This window comes from Thalassophryne amazonica, chromosome 17 (genome assembly GCF_902500255.1).
Source record: "Thalassophryne amazonica chromosome 17, fThaAma1.1, whole genome shotgun sequence".
NCBI classification, from domain to species: Eukaryota; Metazoa; Chordata; class Actinopteri; order Batrachoidiformes; family Batrachoididae; genus Thalassophryne; species Thalassophryne amazonica.
Genome location: NC_047119.1, coordinates 14,373,483 through 14,392,548, shown reverse-complemented (window position 1 = coordinate 14,392,548; position 19,066 = coordinate 14,373,483). Strand labels below are relative to the sequence as shown.

At 38.8% G+C, this 19,066-nt stretch overlaps 1 protein-coding gene across 2 annotated transcripts in view; it reads left to right on the top strand.

Annotated features, from left to right (window-relative positions):
- The first annotated feature begins 6,477 nt into the window (after positions 1-6,477).
- nup188 (nucleoporin 188) overlaps positions 6,478-19,066 on the top strand; it is a 36,046-nt gene continuing 23,457 nt past the window's right edge. The window contains exons 1-16 of one of the 2 annotated variants that reach the window (XM_034192110.1): positions 6,478-6,540; positions 11,450-11,501; positions 11,832-11,905; positions 11,999-12,083; positions 12,184-12,264; positions 13,794-13,838; positions 13,944-14,036; positions 14,145-14,264; positions 14,391-14,602; positions 14,784-14,898; positions 15,858-16,058; positions 16,602-16,682; positions 16,773-16,862; positions 16,958-17,077; positions 17,167-17,293; positions 18,263-18,421. In XM_034192110.1, the coding sequence (XP_034048001.1) occupies positions 6,515-6,540; positions 11,450-11,501; positions 11,832-11,905; positions 11,999-12,083; positions 12,184-12,264; positions 13,794-13,838; positions 13,944-14,036; positions 14,145-14,264; positions 14,391-14,602; positions 14,784-14,898; positions 15,858-16,058; positions 16,602-16,682; positions 16,773-16,862; positions 16,958-17,077; positions 17,167-17,293; positions 18,263-18,421 (1,681 nt within the window). In that variant the 5' untranslated portion in view covers positions 6,478-6,514. Of the gene's footprint in view, positions 6,541-11,446; positions 11,502-11,831; positions 11,906-11,998; positions 12,084-12,183; positions 12,265-13,793; positions 13,839-13,943; positions 14,037-14,144; positions 14,265-14,390; positions 14,603-14,783; positions 14,899-15,857; positions 16,059-16,601; positions 16,683-16,772; positions 16,863-16,957; positions 17,078-17,166; positions 17,294-18,262; positions 18,422-19,066 lie in introns of both variants that reach the window. The other variant, XM_034192109.1, reaches the window with a different exon arrangement.

The following is a 19,066-nucleotide window of genomic DNA, read 5'->3' as shown; positions in this document are numbered from 1 at the left end:
CACTCACTCACCTTCAACTGCTTAAGGGGTGTGGGGATGCTGGAGCCTATCCCACGATTTCTAGAGACCTCAGAACTACGTACCTCGGGACCAGTGATCTCGGAACCACTACGATCCCCGTGGATTAATCCACTGCAATCTTGGAACCACTTTGATCTATTAATCGACTATGATCTTGGAACCACTTTGATCTTGATACCACATGTATTAATCCACTATGATCTTGGAACCACTTTGATCTATTAATCCACTACGATCTTGGAACCACTTTGATCTTGATTCCACATGTATATTAATCCACTACGATCTTGGAACCACTTTGATCTTGATACCACATGTATTAATCCACTACGATGTTGGAACCACTTTGATCTTGATTCCACATGTATATTAATCCACTACGATCTTGGAACCACTTTGATCTTGATACCACATCGATCTTGGAACCACTTTGATCTTGATTCCACATGTATTAATCCACTACGATCTCAGAATCACTGTGATCTCAATACCACATGTATTAATCCACTATGATGTTGGAATTACTGTGATCTTAATACCACATGTATTAATCCACTACAATCTTGGAACCACTTTGATCTATTAATCCACTACGATCTTGGAACCACTTTGATTTTGATTCCACATGCATTAATCCACTACGATCTTGGAACCACTTTGATCTATTAATCCACTACGATCTTGGAACCACTTTGATCTTGATTCCACATGTATATTAATCCACTACGATCTTGGAACCACTTTGATCTTGATACCACATGTATTAATCCACTACGATCTTGGAACCACTTTGATCTTGATTCCACATGTATTAATCCACTACGATCTCGGAATCACTGTGATCTCAATACCACATGTATTAATCCACTACGATGTTGGAATTACTGTGATCTCAATACCACATGTATTAATCCACTACGATCTTGGAACCACTTTGATCTATTATTCCACTACGATCTTGGAACCACTTTGATCTTGATTCCACATGTATATTAATCCACTACGATCTTGGAACCACTTTGATCTTTATACCACATGTATTAACCCACTACGATCTTGGAACCACTTTGATCTTGATACCACATGTATTAATCCACTACGATCTGGGAACCACTTTGATCTTGATTCCACATGTATTAATCCACCCAATCTCGGAATCACTGTGATCTCAATACCACATGTATTAATCCACTATGATATTGAACCACTATGATCTTGATACCACATGTATTAATCCACTACGATGTTGGAATTACTGTGATCTCAATACCACATGTATGAATCCACTACGATCTTGGAACCACTTTGATCTATTAATCCACTACGATCTTGGAACCACTTTGATCTTCATTCCACATGTATATTAATCCACTACGATCTTGGAACCACTTTGATCTTGATACCACATGCATTAATCCACTACGATCTTGGAACCACTTTGATCTTTATACCACATGTATTAATCCACTACGATCTTGGAACCACTTTGATCTTTATACCACATGTATTAATCCACTACGATCTCGGAATCACTGTGATCTCAATACCACATGTATTAATCCACTACGATCTCGGAATCACTGTGATCTCAATACCACATGTATTAATCCACTATGATGTTGGAATTATTGTGATCTCAATACCACATGTATTAATCCACTACGATCTTGGAACCACTTTGATCTTGATTCCACATGTATATTAATCCAGTACGATCTTGGAACCACTTTGATCTTGATACCACATGTATTAATCCACTACGATCTTGGAACCACTTTGATCTTGATACCACATATATTAATCCACTACGATCTGGGAACCACTTTGATCTTGATTCCACACGTATTAATCCACCACAATCTCGGAATCACTGTGATCTCAATACCACATGTATTAATCCACTACGATCTTGGAACCACTTTGATCTATTAATCCACTACGATCTTGGAACCACTTTGATCTTGATTCAACATGCATTAATCCACTACGATCTTGGAACCACTTTGATCTATTAATCCACTACGATCTTGGAACCACTTTGATCTTGATTCCACATGTATATTAATCCACTATGATCTTGGAACCACTTTGATCTTGATACCACATGTATTAATCCACTACGATCTTGGAACCACTTTGATCTTGATTCCACATGTATTAATCCACTACGATCTCGGAATCACTGTGATCTCAATACCACATGTATTAATCCACTACGATGTTGGAATTACTGTGATCTCAATACCACATGTATTAATCCACTACGATCTTGGAACCACTTTGATCTATTAATCCACTACGATCTTGGAACCACTTTGATCTTTATACCACATGTATTAATCCACTACGATCTTGGAACCACTTTGATCTTGATACCACATGTATTAATCCACTACGATCTGGGAACCACTTTGATCTTGATTCCACATGTATTAATCCACCCAATCTCGGAATCACTGTGATCTCAATACCACATGTATTAATCCACTATGATCTCGAACCACTATGATCTCGATACCACATGTATTAATCCACTACAATGTTGGAATTACTGTGATCTCAATACCACATGTATGAATCCACTACGATCTTGGAACCACTTTGATCTATTAATCCACTACCATCTTGGAACCACTTTGATCTTCATTCCACATGTATATTAATCCACTACGATCTTGGAACCACTTTGATCTTGATACCACATGCATTAATCCACTACGATCTTGGAACCACTTTGATCTTTATACCACATGTATTAATCCACTACGATCTTGGAACCACTTTGATCTTTATACCACATGTATTAATCCACTACGATCTCGGAATCACTGTGATCTCAATACCACATGTATTAATCCACTACGATCTCGGAATCACTGTGATCTCAATACCACATGTATTAATCCACTATGATGTTGGAATTATTGTGATCTCAATACCACATGTATTAATCCACTACGATCTCGGAATCACTGTGATCTCAATACCACATGTATTAATCCACTACGATCTTGGAACCACTTTGATCTTGATACCACATGTATTAATCCACTACGATCTGGGAACCACTTTGATCTTGATTCCACATGTATTAATCCACCCAATCTCGGAATCACTGTGATCTCAATACCACATGTATTAATCCACTATGATCTCGAACCACTATGATCTCGATACCACATGTATTAATCCACTACGATGTTGGAATTACTGTGATCTCAATACCACATGTATGAATCCACTACGATCTTGGAACCACTTTGATCTATTAATCCACTACCATCTTGGAACCACTTTGATCTTCATTCCACATGTATATTAATCCACTACGATCTTGGAACCACTTTGATCTTGATACCACATGCATTAATCCACTACGATCTTGGAACCACTTTGATCTTTATACCACATGTATTAATCCACTACGATCTTGGAACCACTTTGATCTTTATACCACATGTATTAATCCACTACGATCTCGGAATCACTGTGATCTCAATACCACATGTATTAATCCACTACGATCTCGGAATCACTGTGATCTCAATACCACATGTATTAATCCACTATGATGTTGGAATTATTGTGATCTCAATACCACATGTATTAATCCACTACGATCTTGGAACCACTTTGATCTTGATTCCACATGTATATTAATCCAGTACGATCTTGGAACCACTTTGATCTTGATACCACATGTATTAATCCACTACGATCTTGGAACCACTTTGATCTTGATACCACATATATTAATCCACTACGATCTGGGAACCACTTTGATCTTGATTCCACACGTATTAATCCACCACGATCTCGGAATCACTTTGATCTTGATACCACATATATTAATCCACTACGATCTGGGAACCACTTTGATCTTGATTCCACACGTATTAATCCACCACGATCTCAGAATCACTGTGATCTCAATACCACATGTATTAATCCACTACGATCTTGGAACCACTTTGATCTATTAATCCACTACGATCTTGGAACCACTTTGATCTTGATTCAACATGCATTAATCCACTACGATCTTGGAACCACTTTGATCTATTAATCCACTACGATCTTGGAACCACTTTGATCTTGATTCCACATGTATATTAATCCACTATGATCTTAGAACCACTTTGATCTTGATACCACATGTATTAATCCACTACGATCTTGGAACCACTTTGATCTTGATTCCACATGTATTAATCCACTACGATCTCGGAATCACTGTGATCTCAATACCACATGTATTAATCCACTCTGCATGTTCTTCATGCAGAGTACACTCTCCTTCCTTCTGGGAGAAGGTACAGAGTTCCTCGGAGTAGACTGAATAGATTTAAAAATTCATTTGTCCCCATGTCTATTAAATTGTTAAACAATAATGTTTAAAATTGGAATTATGCAATATTTATGGTGTTTCTCCTGACTCCTGTCATGTTAATTTGTTATGGATGTGGTTGTGTTTTTATCTGTATTGTTTGTTTTCTTTTCTTGTAAGGCACCTAGCATGAGTCCAAGACAAATTTCCCTGAGGGGACAATATAGTGTATCGTATCGTATCGTATCGTACTACGATGTTGGAATTACTGTGATCTCAATACCACATGTATTAATCCACTACGATCTTGGAACCACTTTGATCTATTAATCCACTACGATCTTGGAACCACTTTGATCTTGATTCCACATGTATATTAATCCATTACGATCTTGGAACCACTTTGATCTTGATACCACATGTATTAATCCACTACGATCTTGGAACCACTTTGATCTTGATTCCACATGTATTAATCCATTAAGATCTCGGAATCACTGTGATCTCAATACCACATGTATTAATCCACTATGATCTCGAACCACTATGATCTCGATACCACATGTATTAATCCACTACGATGCTGGAATTACTGTGATCTCAATACCACATGTATTAATCCACTACGATCTTGGAACCACTTTGATCTATTAATCCACTACAATCTTGGAACCACTTTGATCTTGATTCCACATGTATATTAATCCATTACGATCTTGGAACCACTTTGATCTTGATTCCACATGTATTAATCCATTACGATCTTGGAACCACTTTGATCTTGATACCACATGTATATTAATCCATTACGATCTTGGAACCACTTTGATCTTGATTCCACATGTATTAATCCATTACAATCTCGGAATCACTGTGATCTCCATACTACATGTATTAATCTACTATGATCTCAAACCACTATGATCTCGATACCACATGTATTAATCCACTGTGATCTCGGCACCACATGTATTAATCCACTACAATCTCGGAACCACTACGAGCTCGGTACCACATGTATCAGTCCACTAAGATGTCAGAACCACCACATGCATTAATCCACTATGATCTTGGAACCACTACAATCTCTTTACCAGATGTATTAATCCACAACGATGTTGGAACCACTACAGTCTCGGTATATCAAGACCGTAGTAGTTCCAAGAAAACATATGACATTAATACATGTTATATACAACATGTATTAATGTCATGTTAATAAATACCTTATAAATAAATATGTATGCCATATAATATTATTGATTTCAAACTCTCTAAACCCATGTTAATACATTGTTACATTTCTGCTGGGGGTTACATGAGGTTAAGTGCGATGGCGGTCAGCAAGTTAGCACTGGGTTATTATGTTCCTGATATCTGTACAGTAATTTACTGTACTCTTGTTAAGATATTTGTCTGCACAGAAAGTACATCTTGCAAAAGCTAGGATCTTTCATTATCTTGTTATCATGTGGAAAAGACGTAACAGCGGGCAGTGGTTTCACTAATACAAGGCCCTGCTTTTACATCTTTCAAGTTTGACCCAGTTAGCCACATGCCCAAAACATGACATGGCATTTTTTGATCATGTAAGCACACACGTGGGAGGACCACTTCTTTATTTTAAATGATGTCTATATAAACCTTACTGTAAACAATGTTTGAAGTCTTTCTTGGATGGAGCTCCCACGAGCTCTGCCTGTGAGAGAGCCAGATCTGATCAACTTCACATGAAATTAATAAATTGTCCTTTTAATAACAGTCTCTTTGATCCAAGACAGACCCAAAGAACGCAGGGCTTTACAGTCATACGTTTTCATTTTACAAATGAATTTCTTATGTAGATGTCTGCATATGGTCCACTCGTGGAGGATTATCTGAAAGGCAAAACTTAATGTCAGTGTCGTGGCTCTGTGAGTCTGAAGGAGCTTTAAAGGAAGCCAGTCAGTCACAGGGCCACCAACTGTGGACAGTCGTTCTTTATTTTTCTGAAGCTCTGCGGCTCCCCTACGTTACAAACTCTGGACGCCACTGCCTAGTCGTCATTCTAATTCTAAAAGTGACCCATAGATGGCAGCAATACGCCTTTGCTACACGTCTGTCATTGCCATTGCCAGATCGAAGAAGAACGCAACCACGCTAGCCAATCACACGGCAGAATCGAACATGGCGGAATCAGAAATAAACGGCAGGTAGGCAAACGGCAATAAATGTTATCGTAAGGCTACGTTGGTTAAACATTTGTAAACACTTTTGGAGTAAATATTTTTGCTAAATGGCTATGTTTGCCAAGTTATACCAACTATAAGATTTAAAGAGGACATTGTGTTGGTTAAGCTATTAGCTCCGCGCTAACTTAGCCGCTCGGAGCGTAGCGCGGAATGTCAACACCAGCGCTGTAAAAGTTGGCGGAAAAGGCAAAAAGAAGGTAAAAAAAAAAAGAAGCGGACAATATCTAGATTATGTGAAGGGATACGTTTTGAAAATAGACCCGCGAGGCAGTAGGGTTGTACTCCATTCTTTGATGCTGCTGTAGTTCACATGTAATGTAGTGATGGTAAAATGAGGCTTTAAGATGATTCTCAAGTAAGGCCGTGATCCTTCTGAAGTGCCACTGCCAGCTAGTGAGGTCAGCCTGCCTCTCATTGGACAGGATGCAGATTACTGCCCCAGGCGAGGCCAGTATCGTTTCATGGTGAAGTCACCTCACTGCGAACTCGCCGCAGGTTAGTCACCCCACCCCACCCCACCCCAGTCCAGGTGAAGTCACCCCACTCTAGTAACACAATATTTCAATTCTGATATGTTCATTTAATAAATTATTTACACACATCAGTGGTATAACACACTGTTCTTACTCACGTTTTGTAAGTGAGATGATGTTTTAAGCTAGAGGTATGTAATTGTCAGGTAAAAAGTCCATTGATGGGAGAAGCAGGGTGCACTGCCCAGTTCTGTACTTCACAGTGGCAGGTCCCTAACTTGAAACTAGTCATTCTTACTTATTTAAGAAAATAAGCATGGATAGCTGGAGTGGGTGACTTCACCAAAAAAAAAAAAAATAAATAAGTGGGGTGACTTCACCTGGGGCAAGTTCGCTGTGGGGTGACTTCACTCGCTACCCCTTTACAGAACCAGTGCACACATCAAGTGTCCAAGCAGAAGAAAGGGTAGCATGACTGGTAATTGAATGCAGGTGCTGAGTTATTTTTGTTTATTAGTATGTTTTAATCTTATAAATAAAGATAAAGAATAAAATACAGGTTACATGGCCTGATTCCTGCTCCAGGAGCAGCAACAGAAGCAGCAGCCATTGATGTCTCGGGATGTTTGGACCTCAGGTGTTGCAGCATTGAAGACGTATTGTTACTGTACCTCATCTCTTGAGCATAATTCAAGCACTTGACCTTTTTGGGGCTTATTAGACCAAAGTGCTCCCAAGCAATTGATCATGCTCTTTTTGGAACTGGTGCTCAATGTCCGTTCCTCACCACTACTCACTCTCTGTCACACACCTCACTCTCTGTCATACACACTCACCTTTCTCACACCTTTCACTTCAACAAAATCACAGCTCTTCAGCTCAGTCTCTGATCTACCTATAATATATAGTCTAACCTGTGTTGATGTACTGTGTGAATAAATGTTGTATATGAATGGATGCCTGTTGTGTATGGTGTGTGTCTGTCTATGTTAGATCCTATGTGTATGTAGCTAACTATACTAAATGAACTCTAAACTAGACCTAAATATAAACTAATGCTTTCCTTGGCTCCGATTCACATGGTAATTGGCAGTAACAGTGTCGCTAGCAATCTCCTCCTCTCAAAAACCCATGGTTTGAGCTGCGATTCAGATCTCATTTAAATATTTTGCGGGTCGTATTGAAACGCCCAGATTATTCGAATTTTCCGCTACGCTCGACACGTGGTGTGACGTAACGAGGTCTCGCTCGCAGTTGTCACGTGATGGGGTGTGCTCGAAACGCTGCTCACTGACACTTCTGGTTCAAAAAGCTCGATGCTGTGTTGAGCAGACTGACTCGAGCTTAACATCACTAGTCACAGGGTGCCATTGAAATGCCACTGCTGTGCCATAGGTGACCATACAGAAGCCAGTGCGTTGTCAGAGGGTTCACAGATTCATTTAGCAGCTTATTCAGACCTGCCAACTGCTGTGTATCCATTGTGTATTTGGCACATTATGTTTTTATGTTCAGCATCAGAAAACCTAGGCAAAACCTTTTAAAATACGAACAGGCGTAAGTTTCACTACTTCATTCCTGAATTATATGAAGTTTATTTTTCCCCACACATGAAGCTGTTTCTTTCGGGTTCCTTGAATCATTTGGAGATGGCCATAAAGGAAGAGCTTGACATGTAGAGAGCCCCCCACCCAATCCTCAGATGCTTTGGCTTAACAGGGTACCGCAGTCTTGTTTGAACCCTGCGTGATATCATGGGACTTGACCAGTTGTGGGGACCACCGGTCCCATTGTGCAATGTATACACAGCATAACTTCGCATGGGAAAGTGGTGTACTGTTTTTGTTTTTGGCTGCAATCACAGAAGCAGTCACGAAAGTCTGTTTTTTTTTTTTTTTCGGTTCCCAGTGGAGAAAGGAAGATGAGGTGAATGGGAGTGTCACTAAGTGTTAGCCTACACAGCTAACCTGAATAGCTACGTTCTCTCGGCTGCAAAACTGCCTCAACATGTTTGAGCTCCTGGTCATAAACAAACCGCAACACATGTCCACTTTCCCACCACATCGTCACTTTTTCTTTGCATTTTCACTTTTTGTGCATGTGATTTGCCCAAAAACCAAGCGAAAATACCATAGTTTTTTTTCTCTGGATGTAGAGAAATGACATCATATGCGTCATATTTTACCCCTTTAGTGCCCACCCTCAAACGAGACTGCGCTGCCTAATTCTCTTGACATATTTATTTTCTCCCCATGGTCGTAAATGCAAGAACACATTGTTTCCACAGGGAGGCCCTTCTATACAGCCATTGGTGCCACAATTAAGTCTTTCTTCTCACAATTAGCCAGTCAGAAGCTTCAACAAGTAATCGCATCTGTTTCTACAATTTTATATGTATTGACCAACTGACAATCTGACCCTGTCTTAAAACAAGTCAAACTGTTTTTTAAAAATTTTTTTTACCACGTTTATATGGAAAGGAAGTAGACAGTAGTATTGTATTACAACCCCTGGCAAAAATTATGGAATCACCGGCCTCGGAGGATGTTCATTCAGTTGTTTAATTTTGTAGAAAAAAAGCAGATCACAGACATGACACAAAACTAAAGTCATTTCAAATGGCAACTTTCTGGCTTTAAGAAACACTATAAGAAATCAAGAAAAAAAATTGTGGCAGTCAGTAACGGTTACTTTTTTAGACCAAGCAGAGGGAAAAAAAATATGGAATCACTGAATTCTGAGGAATAAATTATGGAATCATGAAAAACAAAAGAACGCTCCAACACATCACTAGTACTTTGTTGCACCACCTCTGGCTTTTATAACAGCTTGCAGTCTCTGAGGCATGGACTTAATGAGTGACAAACAGTACTCTTCATCAGTCTGGCTCCAACTTTCTCTGATTGCTGTTGCCAGATCAGCTTTGCAGGTTTTGCAGCCTTGTCATGGACCATTTTCTTCAACTTCCACCAAAGATTTTCAATTGGATTAAGATCTGGACTATTTGCAGGCCATGACATTGACCCTATGTGTCTTTTTGCAAGGAATGTTTTCACAGTTTTTGCTCTATGGCAAGATGCATTATCATCTTGAAAAATGATTTCATCATCCCCAGACATCCTTTCAAGTGATGGGATAAGAAAAGTGTCCAAAATATCAACGTAAACTTGTGCATTTATTGATGATGTAATGACAGCCATCTCCCCAGTGCCTTTACCTGACATGCAGCCCCATATCATCAATGACTGTGGAAATTTACATGTTCTCTTCAGGCAGTCATCTTTATAAATCTCATTGGAACAGCACCAAACAAAAGTTCCAGCATCATCACCTTGCCCAATGCAGATTCGAGATTCATCACTGAATATGACTTTCATCCAGTCATCCACAGTCCACGATTGCTTTTCCTTAGCCCATTGTAACCTTGTTTTTTTCTGTTTAGGTGTTAATGATGGCTTTCGTTTAGCTTTTCTGTATGTAAATCCCATTTCCTTTAGGCGGTTTCTTACAGTTCGGTCACAGACGTTGACTCCAGTTTCCTCCCATTCGTTCCTCATTTGTTTTGTTGTGCATTTTCGATTTTTGAGACATATTGCTTTAAGTTTTCTGTCTTGACGCTTTGATGTCTTCCTTGGTCTACCAGTATGTTTGCCTTTAACAACCTTCCCATGTTATTTGTATTTGGTCCAGAGTTTAGACACAGCTGACTGTGAACAACCAACATCTTTTGCAGCATTGCGTGATGATTTACCCTCTTTTAAGAGTTTGATAATCCTCTCCTTTGTTTCAATTGACATCTTTCGTGTTGGAGCCATGATTCATGTCAGTCCACTTGGTGCAACAGCTCTCCAAGGTATGAAAACTCCTTTTTAGATGCAGACTAACGAGCAGATCTGATTTGATGCAGGTGTTAGTTTTGGGGATGAAAATTTACAGGGTGATTCCATAATTTGTTCCTCAGAATTGAGTGATTCCATATTTTTTTTTCCCCTCTGCTTGGTCTAAAAAAGTAACTGTTACTGACTGCCACAATTTTTTTTCCTGATTTCTTATAGTGTTTCTTAAAGCCAGAAAGTTGCCATTTGAAATGACTTTAGTTTTGTGTCATGTCTGTGATCTGCTTTTTTTTCTACAAAATTAAACAACTGAATGAACATCCTCCGAGGCCGGTGATTCCATAATATTTGCCAGGAGTTGTATTATTTGTAATATGAAATGTGTGGCGTGTTGGGGAAATTACTATTTTTAAAAAAGGTATCTGTAAAATTAATGAATCCACATGTGATTAAAAGATCCTTTCACACATCGTTGAGGTTGTAGTGAGTTTGTCCTCTTTTGTGTGCATAAATCTGTGAGTTATTTGCAAAAGTACTGTACAATTATTCTTCTTTTAGCAGCAGCCGGGAATTATGGGCTATCCTACTGGGAAAATCTGCATTTAAGGATCCGGTATGTCTATCTGTGACTTGGATTAATTTCTTGACTAAAAACTAAACTTATGAAAACTGACTTTGGTAGTTTGTTAATCTGTTGATTATACAGATAATTATTATATTTATGTAAATTTACTCTGGTTTCAGCTTCACTAATGTGAAGATTTGAAGATGCAGTTGCCTGTTTTGTATCATTTAAATTTTAATCTACATTTATTTTCTGTCTAGTTGAATGTGCATCACTGAAGAATGTGCTATGAAATAGACTGTTTCCATTTGTATGGTTGTCATTAATTGTCTAAAATTTCACTTTTGAGCTTCTTTGTTGTTGTTTTGAATTCTGAAGGTTGAGATAGAGAAAGTGCTTGACAGACACATGGACAAACTGCGTCAAGGTCTTGGTTACTACAAGCGACCCAGGTATAGTTGGGGTTCTTTTGACCTGATTATTTCATAACTGCTTCAGTATTTGTCAGAATCCCATTTTAATTTCTTTTCTTCTTTTTTTTTCAGTGCAACGTCTGCTGGGAAAGTCAGGGAGAACAAAGATATTTCACAAGCATGGAAGGATTTTGGTCTGAGAATCAGTAAACACTTGGTAAAATTCAAGAAACAAGTTTATAAGTAATATAATTTACTTGTGAATTCTTTATATAGTACTTTTCATGACTGTTCCATAATTTTTTATGATCTTACAGGCTCTAGATGAGCAGCAGAGTGTGCAGCTTTTACTGTGCTATTTATCAGAGGACTACAGAGGAACCCGTGGTTCTATACAGGTTCAAGTTGGATTACTATTTTATGTTGGAATCTGATTTTAGGCCACATGGTACAATCCTCTTTTGCTACACCCCTGACACACATTTTGCATCATAATCACTTGTTTGTTTGTTTATTTGTATCAACTGTGTTTTTGTGTAAGAATGTGTGTTACAGTCTACAGTATATTAAGTGCACCATAAGTACAAATTAAAGTAAAAAAGTAAAATGAAGGTATAATTTGAGGACAGTCATGGGCTTATTTGCTTACAGTCAGTAAGTGCATAGTGGGCAGCTGGACTTTTTTTTTTTTTTTAGGTGTCAGCATGCTATGGCAGGTAGGATAAGTATAGCATCATTAAGAATGTGGCCATCTTTTTTAGGATAACGCTGGAAAAATCCTCCTGATAAACCTTACAGTTCTTTACCTGGTGGAAATCTGACCTTTTAACCGAATGACCTTGACCTTTGCTAGAGTGATAAACCTTTGGATGACCTTGTGTGTACCAATCTTGGTCCAGATTGGATTGAAAATCAAATTCCTTGAACTTGACCTCAGTGGCCTTTCCTAAATTCAGCCCTTGCAGGGTGATTCCTGGGTTGACCTTCATCTTCATACCACATTTGGCAGTTATTGGCTAAAGTAACTGAGAGGAGTAGGTAGACATGATCTTGGTCTTGACTCCAGTGATTGACCTTTGTAAAATTTGACCTCCAATGGGCAATTTCAGAGCACAGCTACATCTGTGTGCCAACTATGGTGAAAATCGGAGTGTAAATCAAAATTTTGAACCTTGACCTCAGTGATTGGCTTTTGGCAAATTTACTTTGCCTATGGGGGGTCATCTACAGAAGTGTTTTAAGTTCAAGGGAAATCAGAGTGAAAAATATAAAATTTGGCCTTTGCCCCCCCCCCAAAAAAAAACCAAAAAAACAAAAAACCCAAAGTCTTAATCTTTGCAAAAGTAAAGGTTTTTGGTGATAATCAGCCAGAATGACCTGTGAGGAGAAGGGGAAAAAGACAAATGTTGCTCAAATTCTAGTATGATGATGTGTAAGGCTGCATGTCCCCGGGTGTTAATAAAGAAAGTGAGTGAGCACCCAGAAATGCTTTCTTTCCGGTGGTTTCAGTGTGTTTAGTGGCGGGTCGTCTCCGCTGGACATTGTTCTTTGACAATAAACAGCTAATGAGAATTATAACATAGCCTCAGCAAAGAATCCAGCATCTGTCCAATCTGCTATCACAGATGAGGTGGTCTTTTTTTTTTTTTTTTCATTGTGTCTGTTGTGATCGATTTTGAGTGACAAATTAGCAAAAATCATCCTTTCCTCTGAACAAGCACTGCATGACAGGGCGATTGAAAAGTTGAGAGCAGTCTGCTGTGAAAAAAAGAAGCTGGGTGCTGCCGCATGCGCTCCGTTCTCATTCAGAGCAGTTCAAAAAAGAAACTGTCACCGGGGTGGAGCCGCTATATGGACACAAGACCAAAGACTGTGGGAAGATGTCATAATATAATCACATGATGTGTAACACAGTATTTCCATGCAGGATGTTCTCAAGGATGAGCGACAAAGCCAAGCACTACTGCTGAAGGTTGGCACTGGAGATTTAGTTCCATTTATTTACTGTACAATAATGTTTTCTTCGCCTTGGCTGTCAGAACTGATATCATGAAGCGTCTCTGTGGTTATGTTTCAGGTAGCTGACTATTACTATGAAGAGCGCACATATCTACTCCGCTGTGTCCTGCTGTTCCTCACATACTTTCAAGATGAACGACATATCTACAGGGTAAAGTGCGGCTAGAATTGAGTCACATTAGATTGTGGAACACAGTTTTTTCTTTGAAACCCCCCCAACACCCGCATCTTAATTCTCCATGTATTTGTTGTCATCCAGACGGAGTACAGTATTTGTGTAAATAAACTAGAGAAGGACCTGATCAGTAATTGCCAGTCACAGTTTGAGGAGCTTTTCAAAGCAGAGGCACCAACCTGGGAAACTCATGGAAACCTCATGGTGATGATTTATTAATGTTTGGGAAATATTATGTTTGATATAAGTGCCATATCATGTTCTTCTGTTCGACATGGTTATGCTAACAGTATTTTGGCAGTGAAAGTCCATCCTTTGTTCCTCCTTCAGACAGAGAGGCAGGTGTCTCAGTGGTTTCTGCAGTGCCTGAGAGAGCAGTCTCTGCTGCTCGAAATCATTTTCCTGTACTTTGCCTATTATGAGATGAGTCCAGCTGACCTACTGAGCTTCACCAAGATGTTCAAGGAACAGGGTTTTGGTTTACGACAGACCAACAAACATCTGCTGGACAAGAGCATGGATGCGCTTGTTGACCGCATTGGGTGAGAGCATCTCGATGTGATGTGTACTCCTCAAACTGTAAATATGATTTTGTGTTGATTGGTTATGCCTAAAGAAACAGAGGTACTAAATGTGTTTGACCATATATGTTCTATTGTGCATTGATTAGCTTTTAAATGTTTGTTTGTTTTCTGTGGTCCTGTGTGTTTGTCTGACATGCAGATACGTGAGCTCCCTCATCCTGGTTGAGGGAATGGACATAGACTTCCTCCACAAGTGTGCCCTAGGAGACTGTACGGAGCAGCATCAGCTCTCTAGTGCCCCTGAAGTTATGAAGGTTTGAGTCTCTTGCTGTCTAGCAATGTAACATACAAAAATTAACCAAATGAGGCAAACTGCTCAGGCCTGGAGAGTTGGGCCAAGCAGCTATTCTTGCTTTAGCTGTAGTTTTTTTTTTTTTTGTGTGGAACTAACATGATTACGCCTTTGTGAGGAATCATATGAGCAAACTATAACACATTAAGTAAGCGAAAGTTGTCAGACCTTAATTGGTTTTGTCACGTAAAATTGGCATGGAATCCTGACATCTTTACTTTGCTTCCGTAACTCTAACCTATAAAAAATTGTTTGTACACAACAGTGTAAAGATATTCAGAACTAATAACTCATAAGTCTTTGCTTTTTATTGAAATAATAAGCTACTGTCAAATAATGATTTGGAATTTGTCATGGAGTGACTTGAGCAGTGGAACAAGACAGCATGACATAAAACAATCTCATTTGGAAATAAAGAGCTATATATAGAAGCATAATTCTCTTTTATAAAATAAATTTACCCTTGGTGCTGTTCTTATGGAAATTATTGAAGCAAACTACATGATGGCTTTTTTGTGTGGTCATGAAGTGACTTTGGTAAAAGTGATTTTTGTCATTATTTTAAATGTGCTATTATTTATTTACAAGTCTAGTTACAGTTGCTTAATTTCAGATCTCTTTGCAAAGATTCCCCTAAAATGTAACGACATTTACGATAAAAGTAACACAAATTCAAACTCAGATCTAACATAAATGAGCTACAAGCAAACTAATTGCAGTTCCAAAAATGGAAAGTTGTGATGATTGTCTGTATAATTAATTTGAAATTTTTATTTCCTACAGACTACTTTGTGTGGAATTGACTAACTATTTACCCCTGACCAACATCAGCTATTTTGTGCGTCTGCCTTGAAAATGTTAAATTTATTAATCAAGTCAATCAGTGAAATAATAGAATAATAATTTCTCTCCCTTTTTCAGGAGATGAACCAACTCCTACTGACATTTGGTGACATTCCTCATCATGGCCCAGTGCTGCTGGCCTGGGTCTTACTCAGGTTCACACTCAGACCAGATGAGTCCAGCCCAGTGATCAGGAGGTTAGGCAGCAACGCCCTGCAGCTGGGAGTATTCCAGTACCTTTCCACTATGCTGAAAGGTCTTGGAGTGTCATCAAATAATGTAAGACAGTTTTTTTTTTATTTTATTATTATACTGAAAAGGTGTATATTGTGTTACTAGTTGCTTCATGTTTTTAAATGATCCTGCAACACTGTTCTATCATTTGGTTGATAAGTAAAATTTTCCCTGTGTACATCTGAATGATTCTTCAGACACTGCTTCCTGCTACATCAATCACATGAAGAGGGAAAACAAAAGATTCTTTTAAGGACTTGCCGTGCTTTGTCATAAATTAACAAAGCTTGATGATTCTCAGATGGATGTGTCTGGTTTCACTTTGCTTCTTGCTTTCTCTGTCAGGTGGATAAATATAGTTTGTATTTGATATTTGTTAGTACTGTATTGAGAAAAGCCTCTGTCTGTATGTGTGTTTTTAATGGCATTTTGGTGTGACCGTCTTTGAAAATTTTAAAGTTCCTGCAAACCATTAATTACTATTTGTGCATCATTTTTCTTGTTATTCACAAAATAAATGTCTATTAAATGTAAGTTGATAAACTAATTTGTCTGTCACTGTTGCTTTATTTATTTATTTGTCTTCAGTCCACAGCAAGCACAGCAAAGATGTGCATCTACAGCCTCCTTTGCTTTGTTGTCACATCTTTTGAAGAAGAATGCCTACAGGTATAGATACAGACTCCACATGAAGTATCCTGATTCACACAGTCACTTAAAACTTGTTTGTAACTTACCTCTTCCTGATGGATTAAACAGACTGATGGTGCAACTCATGGCTCCCACCTGATTGATGTTGCCTGTGAGGTGCTTTCATCTCCCAGTCTGGCTGAAATATTTTGGGAAACGGTAGTGGACATGACTGTTTTCAACATTGAACTTGATAAACGGACTCCACAGTAATGACTCTTGATGTCTGTCCTGTTTGTAATATTGTTACACAGAAGCCAAACATGGGATTGGGAATGATTCTGGACAGCGCTGTTGGGATATTCCCTCACAAGATTAGGCCGCTGTTACAGCTTCTATCTGCCCTTCTGTCAAATAAGTCGGCTGTTAAAAGGGTATGTTATTCATATGCACAGTATTTCTCAAATGCTCTCTCATCTTTAGCTTGCCTAAATTAAAAAAAATGTTCTTTGTTCTGTGGCAGGTGTACAACTTTTTGGATAAGATGTCCTGCTATGTACAGGTTTACAAGCAGAAACCCGACGATGTGATCTTCAATGATGATTACACACTATGGAGGAGACGGACACAAAAACGTCTTTACCCTTTTGGTTAGTGTTCATTCCACAATGACAACAGACAGATGACATTATGTTAAATGGATACACATGTATTATACCCACTTACTTCAGTCAGGGGTCACGGGGATGGCTAGAGCCTGTCTTGCCAGTCACAGGGCATGAGATGGGGTATCCCCTGGACTGGACACCAGTCTATCGCAGAGCCACATATAGATGGACAAACACATTCACACACCTACGATCAGTTTACTGAAAAAGATTTTAAAACGATGCATGATATATATGCACTGTGCAGTGCAGCAGCTCCACCCACTAGGAACCTCATGACAGAAAATGTGGAACATTCGAAAACAGCATATTTGTAAAATAATATCCTTTACCTGTCTGCTGCTCTTATGAAATACTTTGTTGTTGGATGAACAAAGACCAGTGAAGGAAAAAAGTATTTTCAGATTGTCATGATCATTCATTTAGATTTTATGAAGAAGGCGGTGATGCATGCACGAGTAAAGACAATGGAGAGCACTGCATTCGGCTCACAGCCTTTAGTGTGTGTTCACGATGAGGGCCCAGGATGTGTGGTTGTCCTTTCTCATTTTTTGTTGGCTGTTATTGAGGAAGTCACTAATTTACAAACAGGGAGAAGCGGCTGATTCCTGATAGTTGAGTTTGTGTACCAGTTTATAGGTGACCATAATATTGAAAAAGAAGCTGGAGTCAACAAATATCACCCTGACATGTATTTTGGTGCTCCAGGTGGAACAGAACTATATAAAGTGCTCCACAGATCAGTTTCCTTGATAGGAAACATGGCTGGCCAGAGCAATGGGAATGACGGTCATGATGTTAAGATAGTACAAGCGTCCCAAAGCATTTGAAATGCTGGATTGTTGCTACAAATCTGGGGTGCCCAAAATATTTGCAGTCCTGTGTGTTTAGATTTTTGATGTTTTATGTTGACAGCTTCCACTAAAATCTCTCCTTTTAACTGTTCAACAGGCACTGGGCAGACTAACCTGTGGATGCCACAGGGACTGCTTGGTCAGGTGATGATCGGGGGCGAACAGGGCTACATGGTTCGTTGGGACTACTCTTATAGCTCCTGGACACTCTTCACCTGTGAGGTGGAGATGCTGCTTCATGTGGTTTCTACTGCAGGTACATCATCTGGTCACTCATGTACAGGGTACAGGTAGATTAAGAATTGAGGTCAGTAACTGTTTGTCACATTTATTGTTTGTTGAAGTTATTGATAAACTATATTGATGTAGCATACTGAATCACCTTGCACGGGGGCACCAGTAAATGCAACAGATATGTTAAAACAGTATTTAATTAAATATCTTGAAAGGGGCACCACTTGCATACCGCAGGAACTTGATTATGTTCTGATCGATAATAATCCGTCTTTGATCTGAAAGTCATAAGTTCTTGATAAGATTGATTAAACATCTGTCTTCAACTAGACACAAGAAAAACAAGGCAAGAGAAATGAAATATTAAAATGTAATGAGAATAAACCTGGTGGGAATTTAGCTGTGAATTTTGTGTTCACAAATTATTATTATAAAAAATTAAATATCCACTTTACATTATTGCAAAGACCGTTGAAAACACTTGAAGGTTCACTTATCTGGGTCCTTGATTTGGGTGGAGTTAGCGGAAGACAGCTCGGAAGTTGTCTTCAAAATGCAGATGACTTGACTCATGCCTTAAAAGTTATTAAAAACTGATGCATCAAACAATGAATGTTACTGCAAAAAAGAAACACAATGGAAAAACAAAAAACAATGAAGCAAAAGC